The sequence below is a fragment of the Mustela putorius genome, unplaced genomic scaffold, assembly GCF_011764305.1.
Source record: "Mustela putorius furo isolate JIRA1106 unplaced genomic scaffold, ASM1176430v1.1 tig00003896_pilon_pilon_pilon, whole genome shotgun sequence".
Taxonomy (NCBI): Eukaryota; Metazoa; Chordata; class Mammalia; order Carnivora; family Mustelidae; genus Mustela; species Mustela putorius.
In genome coordinates, this window is record NW_025422045.1 from 10,818,522 (window position 1) to 10,843,233 (window position 24,712).

Sequence of the window (24,712 nt, forward strand, 5' to 3'; positions counted from 1 at the left end):
GCATGAGGCACAGAGGAGATGCTCACCGTGTATTTCCTACAGTGCGATCTGAAACCAGATTCTAGAGGCCCACCTAGATCCCGTTCCCTAAAAGTTGGAGTGGAATTCACAATGACACATCCGAGGTGCTGATGTGCCCTGCTGTGAGCCTAGCCCTGCCCCAGACAGGGGCTGCTGGGGGAAGACAAAGACTCAGCAGCTTCCCCTAAAGGGCTGACAGACTAGAGGGGGAGACTGGAACCCTTATACACAAAACAAGCATGCCTCAGGCGGTGTCTTCAATGGAAAAACCAGATGGAGAACAGAACAATTATCGGAGCAATTCAGGCAAGCCTGCTGTTGAGGAAAGGGCTTAATGAAATTTGTTCTACGATTTCTTTTGTGAACCAAGCGTTTAGGGCAGTCTAGGGAAGCAAAAGTGCTGGGGCTCTAGAAAGAACAGAATTCTCGCCCGTGTTCTATGATCTTAAGCAAACCATGAAGTCACTTTCTGATCTCAGCATCCTCATTGGTCAAATGGAGACAGAGTAATACCAACCTTGCCCAAATCTAACCACTCCCTGGGCTGAGCTGTTGAGAGGCTGAGCACAATGATCATAAATGGGGAAAACAATTATTAAATAGGGCAATCTAATAGCCACACAGGCTACTAAAAATGTGTCTCCTAAGATCCTACCCTTCAAGGAAATGTTTAGTCATTAAAATTAACATTTGTACGGAACTCTATCATTTGTAAGGCAATTTTAGGTGCATTTATTTTGCTTTCAAAGCCCTGTGTGGCAGGTATTATCATTTGCTGATTTTGAAGGCGTTTACACACCTTGGTCAAATGTACACTCTTTGCGAGGGCCAGAGTTAGGCTGACTCCTTGGTTCTCATTCTCCCCCTATACTGTGCTGCATTCTCGTTAAAATCCTGATCACAAGTACACATGTCATGACGAGCACCAGGCGATGAATGGAAGCTCTAAATCACTACACTGTGTACTTGAGACTGAAGTAACAATGCATGTGAACTATACTGTGAATTAAGTTTTTAAAAATCCTTATGACCAAAACATTAATAATATTAACACAAATAAATATACTGTTGGTTATATACACTTCCCTTTAATCAAGGACATGAAAACATCAAAAGAGAAGCTCTAGGGGACAAAAAAATGCCTGACATGCAAGAACAGCAAGTTTACTTTCTCCTATTAAGAAAAAGTAGCTGTCCCCATCTGATTTGCATTTTCTGCCATACAGCAGGAAATACTTAAGTTGACAAATAGGATATTTACAACTGCAACAGATACTTGGCAGTTAGTTTTTAACAATTGTTGCAAATGTGATTTATTTGCTATTATAAAAGGGCATTACTGTGTGAGTATGACTCCTGAAATTAGCTTCAGTTTAGCAAGGGGCCTTGACAGCTTGACCCCTTAATATCCTTATAATGATGCCATTTACATTCAATGCTTACTCAAGTCACTCACTGCTAGAGTTGTTTGAGAGGAGTCCACTCTAGGGCAGATGTACTATGTATTGTAACATACAGAGTTGGTGTGGGGGGCACATGGAGGCCTTCTAAGAGGAAAAAATGTTTAATCAAGTCTTCATGAAAATCTGTTTATTTCCAACTTCCTACAGTGAAAATGCGTTACTGCTAATTACAGCATACTCCAGAAATACAATACTTCATGTTTTCTCCACAAGACACTTTCATGGCATGGATTATAGTAAACAAGGCCATGATTTCACCCTCTGCAACTGAAGCTTTTAATGTGACTGGGAAACTGGTGCGGTTGCAGGACGGCTGGGCCCCGATCGGGGCCATCTCCCCCAGCAAGGAATGGGAAACGAGTGGACTTGGAGCCAGAAAGAACAGGATTCAAATCCCAGCACTGCCACTTCCTGGCTGTGTGGCCTTAGGTATCTCTGTGATCTTGTGGTTTTTTTTCCTCTAAGACATGGGACTGTTATTTTTTAGGTTATTGTCAAGATCTGAGATGTCTGGGAAGCCCCTGGCACTTGGCAGGTACTTGATACATGGAAGCCAGTCACATCGTGTTGCTGGTCAAAGCTCAGATGTCACCTTCTCCGTGATGGAGCCCTGACTTTGCTAGACAAACTGAGTCTGTGCTTTCTGACTCGGCAGTACTTTGTTCCATCCCTTTATTATATCACGTATTACACTGTGTTGTCAATGACTGAACACGTATGCATCTGTCTGGCCCTCCTGCATGCCAGCACCTGTGCCCATCTACCTTTGACTCTCCAGTAACTGGCACAATCGCCTTGAACTTGCCTTCACTAGCCTTGAGCATTGAACTGAGGATGGTGCTGGGGGTGCTTCCGTATTCAGTATGGGGATGGGTGGTGCCGGGCAGTTAAGGATGATGGTCTGCCTCAGGAGAGGGGAGAGGTAGAACATGACCCACTTCTGCCATTCCCGGTTTATAGTAGATGCTCAGTAAATATCTGTCAAAGGAATTAATGGACTTACTTAGTTATCAAGGGGCTTACAGTAAGTTCTTGCTCACATGTGTCTATTTTTCAAAGCCTTTTAATTTTATTGCATCATAGTATTCTTCTAATAGCCCTGCTGTTCAGCTAGGGTGGTGTTCTCACAGTTCTCATCTCCCAGTTAAGGATACTGTGGCACCGTGGGGTGGCAAAATGACTTTCCTACACTCGTGACAAATGGGGGTCGTGCTAAGACTTACGGGCCAATCATGAGTTTCCCTAAAGTTTCATCGTGAGATTTCTTAGCACTGCTTTTTCTGAAATCAGAGCAAACTGCCCTTTTTTCCTCTTTCCCCCTCCGTCTACTCCTCTTTAGTTCCCCATCATCTGAAGCTTCTGTCCAGTCCATTTTTCTCAACAGAAAACACTGCACAACTGGGGAACTCATACAGGATAAGGACTGGCTGGGTCGAGACCCTGTTATCTTCCTTCTCCTAAAAATGGCAAAAAGCTGGGAGAATCAAAGTCCCCATAAGCCTGGAACTGTGCAACTCCATAGATTACCTTGGCTGGGTATTTTAATTTTTGTAACTTCCTGCAAGAATGTTCAGTCTTCTAATTAGCATCAGACTAGAGGCTCTGTCCTTCAGCTGAAGGAAATAGAAAAAGCAAAAACATCTACTCCATTCAGTCATGTGTGCACTGGTTTGGTTGGGTCTGACATGGTTTGGGCTGGTTAGTGGGGGTTGGAGCTTTCTCTCCAGGTTGTTATCTTACCTTCACTTCTGTGCCTTCTGTTTTAATCAGGTGTGGGCAACAGGCCTCAGCCTCTCATACAGTGACCAGCTGGCCCTGACTCAGCTCACCTTATACCTGACCAACGGCCATCTGGATTGCAGTCTGAGCACCCTGAAAGTGCCCTTTGTTCCTAAGAAAGAGAAGAAAATGAGCTGCCTTAATGCCCTCTCAGTGTCGGTAAGCAACAGATGCTTCTTGATTCCCCATGGTGTTCAGCAACACTCCATCGCCACTTCCTGAGCTCTGGCTATGTGCCCAGCTTTTTGAGTATAGAGAGAAGAAAGAACCTCAGGAAAGTCACTTAGCCTCTCCAAACCAGGTTTCTGGAGTAGCGTGTATTGGCCAAAGGAAAGGGGGAGAGAGCATTCAGAAAGGGAAGGCACCATATTGGAAGGATGAAAGAGCATGGATTTTTCCAAGGGTAGGTCTATTGGGACATTTCCCTCCATCTCTTCTCATCTTGCAGCCCTGGACAAGTTCTTTGACTACCAGAAACTTCTGACAAAAGCCATATTTTTCTAGCTCCAATCTTGTTTTTGAGCTCCACTCCCAGATCCACCATTCTATAGAGTCCTCAAGGTCAAGCTGTCTCAAACCACATTCCTCATCTCTCCTCCCCCATACTTCCTTGTGGTGGGTCCTGCCAGAGGTTGATGGGACACCTCTACCCCCACAACCAGTCAACACCAGCTCCTGCTGATGCTAGCCTTGACTCTGATCCCTCCTCCCCCTCCACAGAGATACTGTCTTAGTTATGCTCCTCACTAAGATTCCCTGCCTCCTGACCCTCCCCCTCAGCCTAACCACACATACCATCAAGATGGTCAAAGTGAAAAGCAGATCTGAGCATGCCGCTTCCCTACTTATGATTTTGAAATGATTCCTGTCATCTTCAGGAAAATCCCAACTTCCCGGCTGGGTTAACAAGGGCCTTCATGATCTGCCACTTTCTACGGCCCAACCTCCCATCTCCTCACTAGCCCTGCTGCTAGGGTGGCTGGAGCCAACAATCTTGGGGCTGGTGGAGGTTTACCAACCTTAGAACCCAGGGCAACAAAGTACAAATCTCCATGGAGACAGTGGGCTGGACTGGTTTTGGGAAAGGAGAACGAGGGTCAAGTTGACCAGATGGTTCTTCCTGCACATGGAATATGGGAGCAGAAGGGGGCTCTGGCTAGAGCTCCTCTGACTGCTGCCAAGGGTTTTCTTCTGCCTCTCCTACAGTGGGCTTCCCACCCATTTGGCAAATGAACCTCTACTTGAGATGTTAATATATCAAACAGATAAAAGAGGAATTTCGATGGCTAATAGGACATAAACTAGTGTCCCAGAGCAGTATCTCCTGCCTCTCTGCTGAGCCTCTTTGGGTCCAGGAGAGACCTCTGGATTTAAGGAACCCTTGTTTGACTCTCATCAGGGTTCCCAGGGTCCCCTTCCATGGCAGGAACTCTGCACCCATTTGGAAGGCAGCCTTGAGAGAGTGTCAGATATCTGGGGCGGGGGGAGGGGTGGTTCAGACAACAGCCTCCTTCTCCTCAATGCACTTGCCCTATGAGGTACCATTGCTCAAAGCAATCCCCTTGATCTCTTTGCTTATTGAGAAGCAGAGTTGGTCTCTCTCTCCCATTGCCCCTCTCCCTGCTTGCAGGTTCTCTCTCTCTCCAATAAATAAATAAATCTTTAAAAAAGGGGGAAGGGCATGTGGATGACTCAGTCAGTTAAGCGTCTGACTCTTGATTTCCACTCATGTCATGATCTCAGGATTGTGAGATTGAGCCCCACATCGAGCTCTGTGCTAGGCCTGGAGCCTAGTTAAGATTCTCTCTCTCCCTCTCCCTCTGCCCCTTCCCCTGATCACGGGCTTTCTCTCTCTCTCTCAAATAAACCTTTTAAAAAGGGAGGGGGAGGGGCAGAGTTGGAATGGGGAGAACAGGTCCCTTTTAATTAGGTCCCAGGACCTCACTGAGAATCAACCAGGACCAACTCCACCTGTGGCCCCCATCCTCACTAAAGGAACAGGACCCTAAGTTCAACACTGGAGGGAAGGACAGCAGTAAAACTTGAGCCTTGTGGCCTAGCAAACCTAACTCCATGCCATTTCTAAAAGGAAGCTGGAGGCTGAGTTAGTATTCAATTCAAGACTTTTCCAAGACAATTTGCCACATTGAAGTATGTTGCTTCAGAAGGCTGTGAGCAGAAGTGGTACTCTGAATTAGAAGCACTCTCCCATTTTCCCCATCTTGCCTATAGGTTTCAATCCTAGCTACAGGCAATATACGGGAATTCTCCTGTGATCAAGAGTGTTAAACACTTCTAGGAACTGCCTATACTCAAGAGGGAAGCATTATGATCTTCAATAATTCAAATGTCTCTACAATCACTAAAGAAAAGCTATGTAGGTTTTCTGATGTACGGATAAATTGAAAGTGCTTGTGGTTTTAGACAGATAGATGGATGTTCTCGGCCTGGTACCACTGTGCATGTGTGCATGCGTGCGTTCCCATGTATGCGTACACACGGGATAGGCCATTTTTAAAAGAAGCAGCCATGCTTGCACATACAATGCAATTTACAACATAACTGAAGCTTCCTGAACAAGTGTGAAGAGACTGTGATGCCATCAGGTTTATAATCAGTCAGCTGACGGCCCCCTTTGAAGATTGAAGAAAAAGGAAAGGCACCAACGTACCCACAATGATAAAAAGGGCGCATTCAGAGCTAAGCCTACGAAATGCTTCTGCTTTGAGCCTATTCCTTTAAATAATCTGCTATGCAGGGGGAAAGCAAAGACTCTTTTGGGCTCTACAAAGAGCTATTGTCCCAAATCAGAAACAGGTGGCAAAAAAGTGTCACCTCGAGCCAGTCACTCCAGGGGCAAGGGCTTCTGCTCTAGTGTCCTCCACGATTACCCCACTGAAGTCAGAAACCAGGTGGGGGGGGGGATTCCCAGACATGCATGTTTGAGAAAAGAGAAGGAGCTACCTAGCTCCACTCATGTCATGATCTCAGGATTTTTAACTTTTTTTTTAACTTTTAATTAACATTCTGTCAGAATGAGGACAAAGCACTACCCTTTCCAATGGTTCCTACTCCTCCTCTTCCTCTGTGGCCCCTCCACACCACAGGTGGTTGAGTGGCCAAAGGGAACCATATTTGCAAACATCTTAAAACAACACAAGCCATTTACAAGCATTTTAACAGCACATGGTCTGTAATGAATGATTAAGTAAAACCTTTTGTGTTAAATTATGATGTTAATAATGATTCTGTCTCCTGTAATTTATTATGAATTCTCAAATGCTTCGGGTTTGATTTTGATAGAATGCCACAACAACGGAGTTGATGTGATGACTTTATTTTTAGAACTCCTTCTTTGAAGGCACACATTTCCCTGCTACTGCTGCTACTGTAATTATGTACAAAACCAATCACTCATTAGAGTTAGGATACATTATCTTCTAGACAGATGAGGCTAAATAAGCAACACATTAATAATTCAGAGAGCAGTTCATTATGCATGTGGATGCCTGCTTCGTAACTGACGTAAGAACCTCATCAGCCTCTGCCAACCTTTAAACAATAGTTCTGTGTTATTGCGGCCACATTCAAGTTTACGCTTGTTAAACTGCTACTTGGATTATTTTATCAAACGTTCATTTATTTGTGGTCCCTCACTGCCGAGAACAGATTTTGGAAGCTCCTTTTTTAAGTTAATGATTTGAGCAATGGGTGTTATTAATTCTCGGAATATTATAAACATGATTAATTTTCAGGCAGAGATTTATTACATGAGGATTTCAACTATGTCAACTGAAATGCATCACTGTCAAAACAAGTATCATGGCGAAAATAGAATACACTCCACACTTCAAGTGTTGGTGCTCAGAACTAAATCAATTTAAATTGTGGCTGAAGCAAAATTATATTCTCCAGTGAAAAGGAGTATTTCGAGCTTCCTTTATTTGGCTTGAAGCGTTCTTGTTAGATTGTGATTTAGAAAGGTAGTTTAATAAGACTAGACTCCTACTGATAATATTTTCTCTCCTATTTTTCCCCCGTTTTACTAGAAAAGGCTAGCCTCTGAAATGTCCGCACATTCCAGATGTAGCCAATGGGAATTCGGAGTGAAGAGCACTGGTCTCAAAGTTATGAATCATGAATTCCGATCTCTCTCTGCCTCCGTTTCCTCGTTTGCAAAATAAAGGAGGTCTAAGTGACCACCAAGGTCTCTTGAGGGATTTGATTTTAAGGGGCCTGTTAAATGGGGTGCTCTCAGCACCAAGCCCAGCCCAGGCAGTCTCATGCACAATGGGGTTCTGAGGGGGGCATCTCACTGTCTCCTGTAAGGGGACACAGCAAGGGCCCATCCTTCCATACTGCAGCCTTTCATTAGAAGGTCTTTTTCCAGCAAAATCTTTTAGAAAGTAATATTGTAATGAGAAGTCAGATCCTAAGTCCCCATCAGCCATCACCTTAACTAGCTGGTTAATACCAGCTAGAAGAAAATTCAACCGACTTATTCAGCACCTATAGTGTGTCAGGTGCTCTCCTAAGCACAGAGGATGTAAGGATAAGCAGCAAAGAGCTCTGAGTTTATCAAAAGACACAGAGATGGGGCACTGGGTGGCTCAGTTGGTTAACCGACTGCCTTCGGCTTAGGTCATAATCCTGGCGTCCTGGGATCAAGTCCCAACATCGGCTCCCTGCTTGGCAGGGAGTCTGCTTCTCCCTCTGACCTCTCCCCTCTCATGCTCTCTCTCTCTCTCTCTCTCTCGTTTTCTCTCTCTCTCTCTCAAATAAATAAATAAATAAATCTTAAAAAAAAAAAGACATAGAGAGGCCAATAAACAACCATAATACATATAATAACATAATAACATCAAAATGTACTAAGCCTTACTCCACAGCAGGTCCTGAAACAAAGTGCCTCACATGAATCTTTATATAACCCAATATATTAGGCAGGTGCTGTTATGATGCTCACTTTTTTTTTTTTTAAAGCGTGCATGCAGGGGAAGAGGCAGAGGAAGGGAGAAGAGAATCTTAAGCAGGCACCACACCCAATATGCAGCTAATGTAGGGCTTGATTTCACAACCCTGAGATCCAGACCTGAGCCGAAATCATGAGTCAGACGTTTAACTGACTAAGCCATCCAAGCCGAGCCACCCAGGCTATTACACTCATTTTTAGATAAGAAGACCGAGGTTAAGAAATGTCAAGCAACTTGTGGAAAGTCACTCAGCAAGTATGAGTGGAAGCCAGAATTTAAGCCCAGGCCTGCCAGACCTTAAAGCCTGTATGTCTGACCACTATTCTGAGCAAACTGCCTTGCACTGGCTAAGAATCAGTCATTTGGCCCCAGAGTACTGTTTAGGCTCACCCCTAAAGAAGTCTCTGATTGAGGCCATAAAGAAAGCTCTTCTTCCAAAGGAGGTTTCATCTCCCTCTGTGAGGAGGTTGTTTCCAGGCACACGGCCATTATCTACTGGCTTGTAATCCCCTCTGAGCTAGGTCAAGACGCAGCACTGAAAGGGCCAGATGGTCACAGAGGGGTCTCCTCTTGCTGTAAAATCCATCTAGGTTTGTGATTTCCTTCCCAAACCTAAATGGATTTTATAGCATCAGAAGAGAGTTGATTACACCATCAACCTTTAAAAAAAATGTTTTCTATTTGCATAATGTTTTATCCTTTAAATTGATATGAGCTTATTTGATCCCCATCATGACCCCCAAGGAATAGATAAGACACGATTATCATACCCATTTTAAAGATTAGGAAGCTGAGGCTATGCAAAGTTAAGTGAACTGCCCAAGGTCATAAAGTTAAGTAAGTAGCAAAGCACAAGCATTCTGATTCAAGGCCCTTTCTGATGAAAAAGTCTGTTGGTTTTTAAATAACTTACCTTATTTGTGAAATTATTTTGTTTAGCAAATGATAATAAGCATTAGCATTTTTTTGACTGTTTTCTCTGTGCCAGACACTGTTCTAAGGTCTTTAGGTACTCATTTAATCCTCACAACAACACTGTCACACCTGTGCTATTGAATAAAAGACAAACCTAGACTAGCAATAGTTTTTTCCTGTAGGAACTGTGGAATTGGTTAAGTCTAAAAAGAGTAGGTGTATCACATATGGTCATCTTCACTGGCATTATAACACATTTACTAAGTACTTACCATAAGCCAGGAATTTCACCAAGCATCAGGGATACAAAGACATTTGACAAAGTCTCTGTCCTTGAAAAGGAAATCTAACGTAGATAGCACATACATAAGGAAAACCACAAGGCCTTATTTCAGCGCCAGTGAGTGATAGCCCTTCAACGTGCAGCCAGAGTTCTTGGGAGAAATGACTGTGAACTGGGACTGGCAGGGACAGGGGACACGCTACTAGAAAGAAGGAACTTGGCCTAGCCTTACAGACCGGGGCAGTCACTAAGTGGCGAGGGAAAGGAGACCTCCCCAGCAGGAGAGTCCATGGTCTGTGAGGAGCTAGCCATGAACCAGGTGGCCTGAGGCAGAGACTTTGGGCAGGAGGAAGTGGGGCAAGTGGTTGGAGCAATCCCCCAAGCCAGTGTGGGAGAGTCTGCGCACCAAGCCACGTGTCGGAATTTCATCTTGAAGGCAAGGAGGAGACACTGAAGAGTTCTGAGCACTGACCAACCTGGGTCTGAGAAACAATCTTGGGGTAATGCTCAGAATCCAGGTACCAGCAGGGGAAGGAACAGCCTGGGAAATTACATTTAGGGGAGGCCCCAAATGCTGCCAGTCCTATCGATGCTTTCAAAGAAAGACCAACAGTATTTATAGCTACCATTTGTCTGGAGCCGGATGCTGTGCTAGGTGCTTATTTAGTCACTAGAAGTCAGAGCAGTTAAGTGACACACTCAAGGTCAGTCGGGTTTTGAACTTCAGTCTTTCTGACCCCATATAACTTATCCACCACAGAATTCTGCTTGCCTCCCCAGCTCCCAAGTAGGAAGGAGAAGCAGCTGTCCAGGCCATAAAGCTCTCGAGTGGGATGTCGATGGTAGTGGAAAAGACACAGCCTGGAAACATGGACTAAATATCCTGGCTTTTCTCTCAGACTCTTTACGAATCCTAACCCCAGGTCTGGGAGGAGGGAAAATAGTAGTCTGTCTCTGTAGAGAGGAAGAAACCTCAGGACAGCCTGCCCTTACTCGTCCGGCAACACTAGACAGTGAGCTCTCTGCCGTGCTTTGGGGCCAAGATACACAGCGATGAGCTGCTCCTGCTGCCAGATGCCTGTCTACCTCTCTCCCTGGCTGACTGGGGCCTAGTCTGGGGCTTGCTAGTTTATATCCTATGGCAGCATAAGACAAGTTTAAAAGACAAAAATAACCTTGGAATTATCTTGTGAATTCATGGTAATCACCACGCAATTACATGCTCAGTAACCACAATGGAATTCCAGAGTATTTACAGTTCACTTCCATATGCAAAAGCTCAGGCTTCTGGGCCTTCATTGTGAAGGCAGGAACGTGGCGCAGCCTGTCATGAAAGGGCCAGCCAGCCTGGTGGTCACGCTCCTCCACACTGACCGGACTGCTGAGCCAGCGCTTCTCTTAGTGGGTTCTCATTACCCCACCAATAACCCCACCACATCCACCAAAGCTACACTATCCTCCAAAAGATGGTCTACTGGGGGCCAGGCCTGGAAATGACTGCCCTGAGCTATTATTGTCTGGGGATTTTCAGGCATTCTCTAGGGCCTGCTTCTGCCTCAAAGCACTCGCTGACGGGACGTCCCATGACTTACATCGGAAGAGCCTCTTCTGTCAGAGGCAAATGCTCTAGACGTACCCTACTGTATGCATCCACCCGTTCTTTCTTTCATTCAGGAAACCCTGAACGCCTGTTCTGTGGGACATTACATCCAACCTGGTGATTTGGGAACCAAACAGTTCCTGCCTTCTTCAGAGAACTCCCGTCATGCCAGGGAGGCAGCCAGGGGACTAATCCATGATAGGTCAGAGGGGTAACAAAGAACAGTTGTGAGGCATGTGAGGGTCAAGTGGGTTTTCTTTGACAAAAGTAAAATACTCAGTGGCTACAAATGGGACAATGTTAATGGAGATGTACAGGTCAAGATGCATTAGCCCGTGGGAGCCTAACACCTTTATAGATCTGGACTCTGCCTATACATGGGAAGAAGAGGCTTAATAGTACTAAAAACATGACCACTGGACACAGTATTTTCCACAAGTGTTGAAGGAAAAGATAGTGTATGGGAGGAAATAAGTCACAGAAGGTGAATGTGAAATCTGAGAGAGAGAAAGTGAAAGAGTGTGTGTATGCGTATGTGTTACATAGGCAGGGAAAATATGTTCATCCTCTCCTGGGCACTCAATCAGCCCCAGTTTCTTGCATTATCTCAGAGATAGAGAGGGCAGGCCTTGACATTTCACAACAGACAACGTCAGGCCATTATAATCCTTGCAGCCTCCTGTGGACCAACAGAACCTCCTTTTCCTTCTCTTGTTCCAAGACACTGCACAAGGACAAGCACCTGGTTGCCCCCACACCCAAGGACCCCCAAAGTTTAAAATCTGGGCCAGGCACCTTCACTTTCTATGTCTCAAGGTTGACCATGACCCTACAGGCTATTCTCCAAATTTCCAGTTCTCCAAGAATAAATGTAGCTGATTTCCAAAGACAAATATCACATCTCACAAAGGATGTGCTACAAAATAGCACTTTCTTTGGTACGTACTCAATTTTAAATGTTTTTAGGAAATGCTATAGTTGAAATACTTCAGGCCTAACAGTCTCTTTGGGCTAGCTCCTACTGATCGGCAAGCAAGATAAAGAATAGCACTTTCTCAAACAAAGAAAGCAACTGGCATCAAAATTCTCTCTCAGGGGGCGCCTGGGTGGCTCAGTGGGTTAAGCCTCTGCCTTCGGCTCAGGTCATGATCCCAGGGGCCTGGGATCGAGTCCCGCATAGGGTTCTCTGCTCAGCAGGGAGCCTGCTTCTCCTCATCTCTCTCTCTGTCTGTCTCTTTGCCTATTTGTGATCTCTCTCTCTGTCAAATAAATAAATAAAATCTTTAAAAAAAAAAAAATTCTCTCTCAGGAAGGCAGACTCTCCTTAGTGACTGGTTTCCAAAGAGTATAGTACAGAATCAGGTAAAAGTACCTTTACGGTGAAAAACCTGGCAAAACCGACCTTGGGGAGATCAAAATTGGCATCGTCAGTGGTAAGTCAGGTATATGTACCCTTGGTCTGAGGTGATCCTGTGGTAAGCCTCTTTTCAAGAAACACATTACTCCAGTCTCATCAGGAGAAAAACATCAGACAGTACCAACAGAGGACCTTCTACAAACCACCTGATCCACAGTCCTCGAAACAGTCAAGATCAGCAAAACAAGGAAAGTCTGAGAAACCATCACAGCCCAAAAGGACCGAAGGGGACATGACAACTAAATACAATGCGGTATCCTGGGTGGGATCATAGAAAAGAAAAAGGGAGTGAGGAAAAATGAATGAAATCCAAATAAAGAACAGACTTCAGATAACAGCAGTGAGGAGGTCTGATTAAGGAGTGTCCTCCTGGGACAAACGTGGCACAATGTTAAGCAGAGGGGAACAGGAGCCCTTTGTATTATCTTCACAACTTTTCTGTTAATCTACAACTTTCCTAAAGCTAAGAGTTAACTGAAATAGTTTGTAAAGAGTCTTACGTGCAGCTGTGGTCTTTTCCAGTCCCCAGCAACCATTCGCTATGCGGTGATGAGTACCCAGCTGAAGCACAACAATCTCTCGCTGATTTTCCACTATGTCTTCCTCCAAATGTGTAAGGCCCATGGCATTGGCTATGACTTTGAGGTATGAAGCTGATGGCTGGCCGGGGGGATGGGGGTGGTGGTAATCTAGGCAGCGAGTAATTCAGTGTTCCTTCAGACAGATATTCTTGAAAAATTAGTTTAACCTGTAGTTAGAGGAAGGCTGAGTGCGGCCTGGGGAGGATAAACAGGCAGCTCCACGGGGAGGGGGAGGGTTGGAGGGTGGCTGGGGTGTAGTGGCACTGGATCCTGGGAAGTTCAGCTCGGTCTCCAACATGCACACCCACCTTGGTCAAGCAAAAGCCCTGTAGCTCAGCAGACTTGGGAGACATTTGTGGACCATCTCTTGACCCTGAAGCATGACCTGAGTTCCCGGGCCCCACTCAAAGCTACTTATCAATGAATATCCTCTGTCTCTGTCTGCTTGAGCTACCATAACAAAACACCACAGACTGGGTGGCTTAAACAACTGAAATTCATCTCTCACTGATGTGGGAGCTGGGAAGTCCAAGGAAAAGGTACCCAGACAATTTGGTTCCTGGTGAGTGCATTTTTTCTGACTTGTAGATGCCCACTTTCTCACTGTGCCCCAACGTGGCTGAGGGAGAGAGAGAGAAATCTCTGGTGTCTCTGTAACCTCTCTAATAAGGACACCAATTCTATTGGAACAGGGGCCCATCCCTATGACTTCACTTAACCTCACTCACTGCCTTAAAGGCCCTATTTCCAATACAGTCACATGGGGGTTAGGGCTTCAACCTATGAATCAGGGGGACAAGCAATTCAGTCCATGGCATCCTTCTACCTCCATATAGCAGTTTCTTCCCAGGAGGAGTTCTGATTTTATTTTATTATTTATTTTTTTAAGATTTTATTTATTTATTTGAGAGAGAGACAGTGAGAGAGAGCATGAGCCAGGAGAAGGTCAGAGAACGAAGCAGACTCCCCATGTAGCTGGGAGCCCAACGCGGGACTCGATCCTGGGACTCCGGGATCATGACCTGAGCCGAAGGCAGTCGTCCAACCAACTGAGCCACCCAGGCGTCCAGGAGTTCTGATTTTAAAAGTACAGGTGTGGGTGCCTGGGTGGCTCAGTGGGTTAAAGCCTCTGCCTTTGGCTCAGGTCATGATCTCAGGGTCCTGGAATTGAGCCCCGTATTGGGCTCTCTGCTCAGCAGGGAGCCTGCTTCCCTCTCTCTCTATCTGAGAGAGAGGGACTTGAGAAGACCTGAGAGAGACCTGAGAGACCCAGGCGCTCTTAGTTGTGGAAAACCCATTCCACATGACATCACACATATTCAAATATAGTCACCTCTCATATTAAAAGTCATCTGTAGGGTGCCTGGGTGGCTTAGTGGGTTAAGCCGCTGCCTTCGGCTCAGGTCATGATCTCAGGGTCCTGGGATCGAGACCCGCATCGGGCTCTCTGCTCAGTGGGGAGCCTGCTTCCTCCTCTCTCTCTCTGCCTGCCTCTCTGCCTACTTGTGATCTCTCTCTGTCTAATAAATAAATAAAATATTTAAAAAATAATAAATAAAAGCCATCTGTAAGTAATGACAGAATTGAGCAATTGAGAATTTGCCAACATTCCATTCTATATTTATTACTTTTCATTTCTCATACTTGAGAACAAATACAATTTTGGGGGTATCAATTCCTTTTAGAGGCTCTTGAAAAGCATATAGACCTTAAGCATGAGGCCAACAGTGAATAGATTGGCCCAACTACCACCAGGCACTCCCCACCACACTGCAGGACACTGCCAGAATGCGTAAGACTCTTGGATTAGATTGATTCACGCTGTTTGCAAACACATATAATGGAGCTCATATTCCCTTACAAATTATGTTAAAATTGGTAAAATATAAGAAAGAATTAAAAAGCCATATTGAACTGATTTACCTGAAATTAATTGTTACATCTGCTCTACAGAACCCTTTTGGAATTAAATAGTTTTTAGCTGTAAACTGATTAGACCAAAACACTTCCACATGCCAGAGGTGGCTAAATCTAACATTAGCTTTCTTAGAATCTATTTTATTTCATCTTCTTCGAAAATATTAAAGCAGAACAAGTTCTGTGATTAGGCATATTTGGCAGGGAAAGTCTCCTTCCCAGAAGAAAATATCCTCCATACCCTCCTCCAAAATATCCTCCTATTGCCTGAGATGATTATTAGAGATTTATTTCTTTGGCTATAAGCTTTCTACTTGGTTGAAGTTTCTAGTATTTCTGGGGAAAGTAAATCACCAAATTTTATGTGCTATTGACATCTTTGTGGCTCTGAGTCAACCAGATTCATTTCTAAGAACAAAGTTTAGTACCAAAAAACAGACTGCTATGACCCCAGGCGATCAGCGGATGGTGCAGAGAGGGGCTCCACTGAAGGTGAGGAGAATGGCAGAAAGGGGCAAAGAGGTGCCCACAACATGACTGGCTCTGTCTCCAGGTCACCTGTGCTACACACCCCACAAAGGATGAGAGCTGAAATGGGGAAGAAAGAGAAATATGGACTGGGGGCGATGGAGGGACAGAATAATATGAAGAAGAAAAGAGAGGATAAAATCTAAACACGGGAAGAATCCACCAAAAGGGGGGAGTTGGGGTCAACGAGAAGAAGAACAAACCATAAAAAGAAAGTACAAGAAAAGAGTCAGAGATGAAAAACAGGATGTCCTAAAACTCTAAGGTGAGGGGAAGGAGTCGTTGGAAATTTTCCAACAATATCCTTGCTCCAGTTTTCCTGAGATGGGTTCTTGTCTTTTTAGATCCCAGGGTCTGTCTGCCCCTGGTCTGAACTGCACTCTTGTTTTCTTTACTGCCTTTTCCTGGAGAGACAAATGATAAACCAGCATTTGCAGAGCACCCACTATGTGTTGGCCACCGAGCGAAGCACTAACTTCATTACCTCCTCAACCTTCCCATCTCTTCTGTGGGAAGCTATTATTTCTCCCAGATTATACTGGGGAATTTGGGCTCAAATGGTGTCAGCACTTTCCCAAGATCACACAGCCAGGCACTTCACATAACTAACATTTGAATCCATTAAGCCAGACGATGATTCTCTTACACCAAGGGTGTCCCCTATGTATCTTTTTTCCCCTAAGAACTATTTGTACTTCTAAAATATTATTACCAATCCAGTCCAAGAATGATGGGAATGATTTCAAATAAGTATTTAATCTAGGTACCCCTTATGTATTCTTCAGCTCAAGGAGCACAAACGTCTCTCTAACCCCCAAGTCTGTTCACCTTACAAAAGAGAGGGGGGGAAAGCTATGTTTAATTCTTAACTTCTCGAAACCGTTACTGCCTCCATGAGTTATGCTAAGTCTAAAAAGATGAGTGTAGCCTCTGCTACCCGCTGCCATCCTTGGTCAGATTTAATGTGGGTGCTCCTTCCAGAAAAAGAAGCAGCATTAGCAATACATCCTTGTCAATGCTACCGAAAGAATCCTCGAAAGTCCTTGTTCCCGACATTTATGTCTTTCTTTCCATTATGATCACAGAATTTCCAATGTTTCTTGTCCAAGCTCTGAAGGGGGAAAAAAGGGAAATGAGATCACCTCACACGTGTATTTTCCTTGCTGAATATCGGAAGGAAGCATTCCGGAGTCTGTAAGCAATTTGGTGGGTCTCGTCCTTGGTATTTCTGTAATGCGACAGAATGCCCCCACTGATTTCCTAATGAAATGAAGTTGTAATGAAAGCCATATGGAGAAAAGTGCCATGTTTACTGCCTGCGACAGTGTGGGGCAGGGCTGGTCTCACACACACATAGGCAGTGTGCCATGGTCCTAAATAGCTCCATAACCACCAACGATCATTTCCTCGGGCCAGGTGACTGCCACGGTGGCGATCATTAGTGCTGTTCACAAATGTGCTGATTCTCCTCCTTCTAGGTTCATACCAGGCTTATACTTCCTAAGCCCTCTCCCTGAAGTCAAGTATGGCCGTATATCTTACTTGGGCCTGAACTCTGAGCCGTTAGTGACACAGATCCTTTTTGTGTCGAAGCCTTCCAAGAGCCACTTCAAGAGTCACCATGTCCATAGCACACTGAGATGGAGCTTCCTTTGCCTAGGCCCCTGAGTGGGCCAACCGTGAGCAGAGACCCATGCCAGCTCATGTGGGAAATGAAACACAAGCAAGAATCACAGAGCTGTTATAAACAACTAAGAACTGAGTCGGTTTTTTAAAAATTTTTGCAGCATCACGACTAGCCTACCTGATTGATTCAGAAATCAGTATCAAGGAAAGGATGTTCCCCAAACAGAAAACTAATATTGTTTCCATGTGTACTCAGTATAAAAGTTACTAATGAATGACCTATTTTACATGTTTTGTACTCGGACTTCGAAAGCTACAGCACATCTCAATTTGGACTATTCAAGTTTTCAGTAGCCCTAGGTGGCTAGTGGCTACCGTACTGGGCAACACAGAAACGGATGCAGGATACCTTACAGATCAACTAGTCAGTGGTTCTCAACCCTGGCTGTCCATTAGACTGCCTTAAGTGAGAAGCTCTAAAAATTATGGATGGCCAAGCGGGGCTGGGATTAGGATGAGGCAAGTGAGGCCCATACTCAGGGCACAAAACTTAAGGGAGCACAAAAAATACTCCGTAATAAAGATAAAAATATTGTAAGGCATTATCTTAAAAATCAAATGAATGCAGGGACGCCTGGGTGGCTCAGTTGGTTAAGCAGCTGCTTTTGGCTCAGGTCATGATCCCAGCGTCCTGGGATTGAGTCCCACATCGGGCTCCTTGCTCAGCGGGGAGCCTGCTTCTGCCTCTGCCTCTGCCTGCCATTCTGTCTACCTGTGCTCGCTCGCTCTCCCTCTCTCTCTCTGATAAATTAAAAAAAAAAAAAAAAAAAAAAAAACTTTAAAAAAAATGAATGCAAAAAAAAATCCATGGCCAACAAAATATCATAATTTTAAATTAAGGCATACTAATTTTTCCTTTGCCTCAGGCTCAAATAAGGCTCAGCATAACACTGTACCTCGGGCTCACTCCAGTATTTCTAGAGGTAGGGCTCAGGCATTATATTTTCTAAAGCACTCAGATGTTTCTAATGTGCAACCAGCATTGAGAGCCACTGTTTTAATCCAATGCCTGTCCTAATGCCCATGTTTCCTGACAAAACGAGGAGTCAATAAGTAGTCTTAATTCTGGCATGTAATTTCTTCAACCAAATCTCAAAAATAGTTATTTTTTTGGACTTCCGGTGATGAGGAGTTCACGACTTCACAGGGCAGCCATTTCCACTACTGGACAACTCCAGTGTTAACTTTTTATTTATTTGGAGAAAACGGTTTAAAGATAGTTTTCAAAAAAGGATAAAATCATGCCTCTCATATGGATGCAAAAATAAAAACATGATATTTTACTTAACAGAGAAATTAGATGTTATCACCAGTACAAAAAAGAATCAAAAAAACTCAGACATTTTTATAGGTCAGGAATACTGAAATGATACGCAGGTAGAGAGAAAACTGGTTTTTCCACAAGGGAAGCAGGTGAGAAAAATCAGCTGAACCTTTCCCAGACTGCAGAGTATTTGTCTCTCAGTCACTTAGGACTTACAGAGTTGTAAATATTTCCCATAGAATCAAGGCAGTAGGGTGTGCCACAGACCACATACAGTTTTCTGTTAAAATATTATTTTCCACACACAAAAAATTGTTTCCCTATGCTTCTTTACCTGTTGTGCTCAGAATAGTGATTTTCAGATTTTGATTTGCTAGAGAATCACCCAGGAAGTGAGCTAAAAGTCAGATACCTTCCAAAGATCTTGAGTTTGGATGATGCCTATGAAAATGCCTTTTGGGGGTGCCTGGGTGGTTCAGTCTTTAAGTGTCTGCCTTCGGCTCAGGTCATGATCTCAGGGTCCTGGTGATGAAGTTCTTGAACCTAGGTGAGGTTTGGTGGGGTTAGGTTCGGAGCCAACGGCTAAGAAAGAATTCTTAAGACATCTTTGGTGCAAAAAAGGTGATTTATTAGAGCACAGGGACAGGACCCGTGGGCAGACGGAGATGCTGTGCCGGGTTGTGAGGGATGGCAGGTTATGTACCCTGCGGTTGAGGGAAGGTGAGGTAAAGGGGGTGATGTTAGTCTCTAAGGAATTTTGGAAGCAAGGTCTCCAGGATCTTGAGGAGCTAGTTATTGTTGGGAGAAAGGTTGTTCATTACTAGTAGTAAAAATCTTCTTGTGAGACCCTTTAGATGTATATCAGTGGGCCATATGCTTGGGAATGATTCTTGACACTACCTTGGAGATTTAGAGATAAAGTTTCACATTTCTCCTATCAAGTGTCCTTGTTAGTGAGATTTGGGTTTAGAAGAAATTTAACTTTATTTAGGGCTTGAGGAACTGAGTTATTTGCCTCTGGAAATTGTGCTATTGTTAGATAGCTTCTTTGTTGTAAATATCTAGGACATTGGTAAACCAAGGAAGACTCCTGTCTTGCAGGACTGTGATCTCTGCAAGTTAACTATTTGTTTTTCTTTTAGGGCAGCCAGAGGTGCCTGAGGAATGTCACACATATTACTGAGGGGAGTGGGTGGAGAGGGGGTGCAAGGTGCCAGCTTTTGCTTTGTCCTCAGTCAGCCTCCTGCTCCCTCATCACTGGGATGGATGCTTGGCAGGAAGCCTGCTTTTCCCTCTCCCTCTGCCACTGCTTGTGTTCCCTCTCTTGCTTTGTCTCTCTGTCAAATAAATTTTAAAAATCTTTAAATAGGAAAGAAAGAAAGAAAGAAAGAAAGAAAATGCCTTTTTTTTTTTTAAAGATTTTATTTATTTATTTGACAGAGAGAGATTACAAGTAGGCAGAGAGAGAGAGGAGGAAGCAGGCTCCCTGCTGAGCAGAGAGCCCGATGCAGGACTCGATCCCAGGACCCTGAGATCATGACCTGAGCCAAAGGCAGCAGCTTAACCCACTGAGCCACCCAGGCGCCCAGATATCTGTACCCTCATGTTCCCTGCAGCATTTTTCACCAGACATGGAAACAGCCTAAGTGTCCACCGATAGATGAATCAACAAGGAAAATGTGGTGTGTATATATGATGGAATATCATTCAATCATGAGAATGAAAGAAATCCTGCCATTTGCAACAACATGGGTGGACCTTGAGGGCCTTATGCTAAGTGAGATAAGCCAAAGACAGTGTATAATATCACTTATATTTGGAACTAAAATGCTGAGCTCAGAAACTGAATTGAATGGGAAGTAAGGGAATTGCAGAGATATTGTTAAAAGGTACAAACTCGGGGCGCCTGGGTGGCTCAGTGGGTTAAAGCCTCTGCCTTCGGCTCAGGTCGTGATCCCGTGGTTCTGGGATCGAGCCCCACATTAGGCTCTCTGCTCAGCAGGGAGCCTGCTTCCTCCTCTCTCACTCTCTGCCAGCCTCTCTGCCTACTTGTGATCTCGCTTTCTGTCAAATAAATAAATAAAATCTTAAAAAAAAAAAAAGGTACAAACTTGCAACTAGTCGATAAATAATGCAGAGCATAGTCATATAGTCAACAATACTGTATCATATATTTCAAAACTTCAGAGAGACTAGATCTTACATGTCATCACCATAAAAAAGAAATGATAATTATAGAATGTGATAGAAGTGTTAGCTAAGGCTACAATGGTAATTATATCACAATATATAAATGTATCATATTGAGGTATCGTTGTTACCTTAAACTTATACAATGTGTTATATGAATTATATCTCAATTAATAATACTGTCCCAGAACATATCTACTCTATATTCTGGAGACAGATTTTGCAAATGTGGTTTTCACAATATTTGAAGGTAGCTCTGGATTTTGATTCCAGTCAGTCTTAGTGGTCTTGGTGCAGTATGTTTTCTTTGCTTCTAAGATAACAAGCTATTTCTTTTCTCCCCATTCAAATTTTCTAGGACAAACAAGGAACTATTTTTATATTATATGAAAACCTCAAGAGAGACAAGTTGGGAATGTTGTGAGTATAAAGTGTGTCTATGAGATGTGATAAGCTACAAAGATAGACCATAACAACCAGTAAGAATGATGCTTCTCATGCATTTTAATCAGCATGCTGATTTATTAGGAGTTTATCTTGTTTTATTTAGATCTTCAAGCATTTCATAAAATGACTTTAGATGTGTCAGTGGAGGTTCATAAATATAACCGATTAATTATCCAGAATTGATGGGGAAGAGGCTAGTTCCAACAGCATACTACACCCAAACACATACACATATAAGTCACAATAAACCTGACTGAGGAGGACCAGGTTCAGACACCCATATTTAGAAGGGCAGTTGTCATTCTGGCATGCTTAGCAAAGTGTTCTGGTGACTTGACAATATGTTCCCCCAAAAGCAGGGTCCATAGCCCCTCCTCAGCTCCAATTTCAGCCCCGATGCATGTATGCTAAGAAGAGTCCTGCTAGCATCACTCAGGAGGCTGCTGTTTCCTATGTCCTGCAAATTTCTCCCCAGCATAATCTGGAGAGCTAGCAAATTTGTCTTCTGATCTAGGATTCAAACTGTACAATCTTACTTCATATCTTGGAATATGGCCTTTGGACACCTTTAAATTAACTTGCTGGGAAACCATTTGCCCTGTATTTTTCTTCCTTCTGACTTCTACACTAGTGTAGACATTGTGGCCTCACATCGAAAGGATTACACACATTATACACATTAATGTAATGGTCTCGTGAAACACCATGAAACTCAAATAAGAGCACCAAATAAGACTCCATTCCTCCACTAAACATCAGTGTCCTGAATAGCCTCGGTGTCCCCTAGGTGCTCAGTCCCCTAGAAACTGGTCCCAAGAGCTGCACACTGAAATGGGCAAAGATGTGCACAGGACAGGTCTCAACTCCCTTCTCCAAAGTGTGGTCCTTTGTTTTACCACAGCACTGTCCATTACAGCAGCCATCCCTTTGAACTCATGCTAATGTTTTGGTTTCCTCCACATTTATAGCCAGAATGTGGCTAATAGCTTAATCTAGTGTTTACAGTCTTCAATGCTACTTTTCACTGGGGTGGAGACCTGGCTGGTTGAGTCATCCCCTTCAGTCTCCCCCTTTCCCCAAGGTCCCATAAACATGTAAAATGTCCTGGGCCATGTCAGAAGAGTCCCTTCACTGTTATTTTAGCCTCTCTTTCCCACTCTTTTTTTATACTGCCAGGAGAGCACCAGGGATGAGACAGAACACCCCAAAAAGTACACATGCATCTTCTCTGCCTGGATATGTACCTCCAGGAGGAGAGCAGGGCCAGGAACACCTCTGTGCATGTGCAGGGAAGGAGCTACCCTTTGCTTCCCAGTGATGTTCTATCCATCAGCTCCCTCCCTGCCCTACCTTCACTACCAGAAAATTCAAAAGCATTTTATCAACTGTGGCACAGTTCTAAGCGCTAGGCATATAGCAGTGAACCAAAAGACAAGTCCCTGCTCTCATGAAGCTAATGGGGTGCCTCATGGACAGTCTGTAAATAAGTAAATGAGTTAATATGTCCAGGGCTGTGGCAGGACACAGGCCACCAGGCAGTTACTGGGAGTGGGAGAACCAGTCAGTCAATGGATTTAAAGTTGACAAGCTGGAGAACTTTGTATTTTCCAGAATTAGAATGAGTCTAATTAAGCAGGTAAAGTTCCAGGTCCAAGTACATGTCTAAGTTTAGGAATTCAGACAGATGGGATGGTTAAGTACAAGAACTAGAAATCAGAACACAGAGACATGAGCCATACCCTACTAGGTATTGGTTGGCATGAAAGTAAACTGCAAAGAAAAAGCTGGGCCAGGACTAGAATGACACAAACCTTCATGCACTTGGAATGAGGCTGGGAGGGACAGGACCCCGCAGGTGTTGGGAGAAGAGCAGCCAGGGAAATCACACACGAAGGAGTTCACGTGCCAGGAGACCATCCCAAGGAGCAACCAGCTCACAGCATCAGGAAAGTTCAACTGCAAAGAGTGAAAGGATATCCAGAGAGTTAGCTGGGGGGAGCACGACCATAAGAGCTCCAGGAGGAGGCTGCTTTTACAGATCCAGGCCAGCAAGAGGATGGCATGAGGAAAGCCTGCCAGCAGGTGGCAAAACCCACCAGAGGCTGACATGCAGAAGCAGAACTTGTGTCCTCCAACTGTCAGGATGAGAAGGGGATAGTATTAACAGGGCAGAGGCAGAGCTCCCACAGTATGGGCCACAGGAAGACTTATCCAGGAGGGTACTTGGGCACAGAGGAACCAGGCAAGAGGAGAGCTTCAGGGAATTTAGGAGACAGAAGAGAGTTATATGAAAAAGGAACTCCCCACTCATCAAACTGATTGAGCAGTGAGGTTGGTTTGATGCTGAAGCCTACAGAATGAATAATTAGGCCGGTGACGACGAGGAGCTCGCCCAACTATCCCTACACCTGCTCCTGAGATTTCAAGCAGGAATGTCTTTACCTGAAGGCTAGCTTTGGTGGTGGCAATTGTCCTAATACTGTACCTTCTAGATGGTACTGCTACTCACCGATCCTATAGAAAAGGGCACTGTTGATCAACATGGGCCTCCTGAAGAGTCTAGAGCCTTGTCTGCTATTTTCTATCTCATCTTTCTCATCCTTTCCTGCAGTCACAGAACCAGGGAATGTTGGAGCTAGGAAGGACCCTGGGGATTAACGGACTCTCCTAGTAGAAAGGAAACTGGGTTTTCAAGCAGGGAGGTGGTTTACCGGTGTCACACAGTAGCTTGTGTCTCTGGACCCTGAATCTAGTGTGCTTTACCAACACTGTATGGCCCCTTTACACGGGGAACCCTATTATGGAAGACGTTCTCTCTCTACTGAAGGGCATCACTTACCTGTGCAAGTCTGTCCCAAGTTTGTTAGTTTACTTCTTCTGAGTATTAGGTAGGATTCAAGATTATCCCCCAAATTCTCATTTGCATGTAGCTGTACTTCCTTGACTGTGCAATAGATGAGTGGAATTACAGTTAGCACATCAGGAGTGGCTCAGACATGTGGACACGGAGGTTGAGAACAGATGAGTTAGTAGACAATGACCAGGGGAGAGTCTTTGCTTTCTAGAATTCATATCGAGAGAGAAAAAGATGAACAAATACAAACTTTCCTTCTTTGTGCTGTTTGTGTTGATTTTCTCTGTGGAGCTTTAAGAAGAGGCTTTTGCTGAGCTAGCTGGGCTTTGTTTGGCTTCCTTACAATCGGTTCACCTCAGGGGAAGATGTTAGTCACCCAGCTCTTTAGGAAAGGGGAGAGCACCAAGAGTGATGACCTTACAGACAAGAATTCTGCAGTCTGGCTTTGCCAGGATAACTTCATATGGACTCTGTTTATACTAGTATATTTCTGGCAATAGCAGAATTAGAGAAGAAATTTCACGGTAGGAAAAATGAAGGAAATTCTAGAAAAGAGTTAATAGGGAAGAGGACTTAAGAGTCTATCTGGCTGCTTGGTTCACAACCTGGGGACCGTGGACCCCAGGAGGCTAAGGAGAGATGACAATAGAGGCATGAATCCATGTGTGGATCTGGGATCATACATACACACACACACACAAATTTTTTTAAAATATGGGCCTCAATCATATATATATATGTATATATATGAATCATCTGAGGGTCTACGCGAAACTATACTTTCCCGGATCCCA

General features: G+C 44.2%; 1 protein-coding gene across 8 annotated transcripts in view; it reads left to right on the plus strand.

The window, feature by feature from the left end:
- The window catches only part of IQCH (IQ motif containing H), a 191,616-nt gene that overhangs the window by 158,707 nt on the left and 8,197 nt on the right, over positions 1–24,712 (plus strand). For 7 of the 8 annotated variants that reach the window (XM_045067600.1, XM_004758619.3, XM_013059473.2 and 4 more), the window contains 3 exons: positions 3,255–3,422; positions 12,974–13,096; positions 20,976–21,037. In XM_045067600.1, the coding sequence (XP_044923535.1) occupies positions 3,255–3,422; positions 12,974–13,096; positions 20,976–21,037 (353 nt within the window). Of the gene's footprint in view, positions 1–3,254; positions 3,423–12,973; positions 13,097–15,502; positions 17,737–20,975; positions 21,038–24,712 lie in introns of those variants that run through there. The other variant, XM_045067601.1, reaches the window with a different exon arrangement.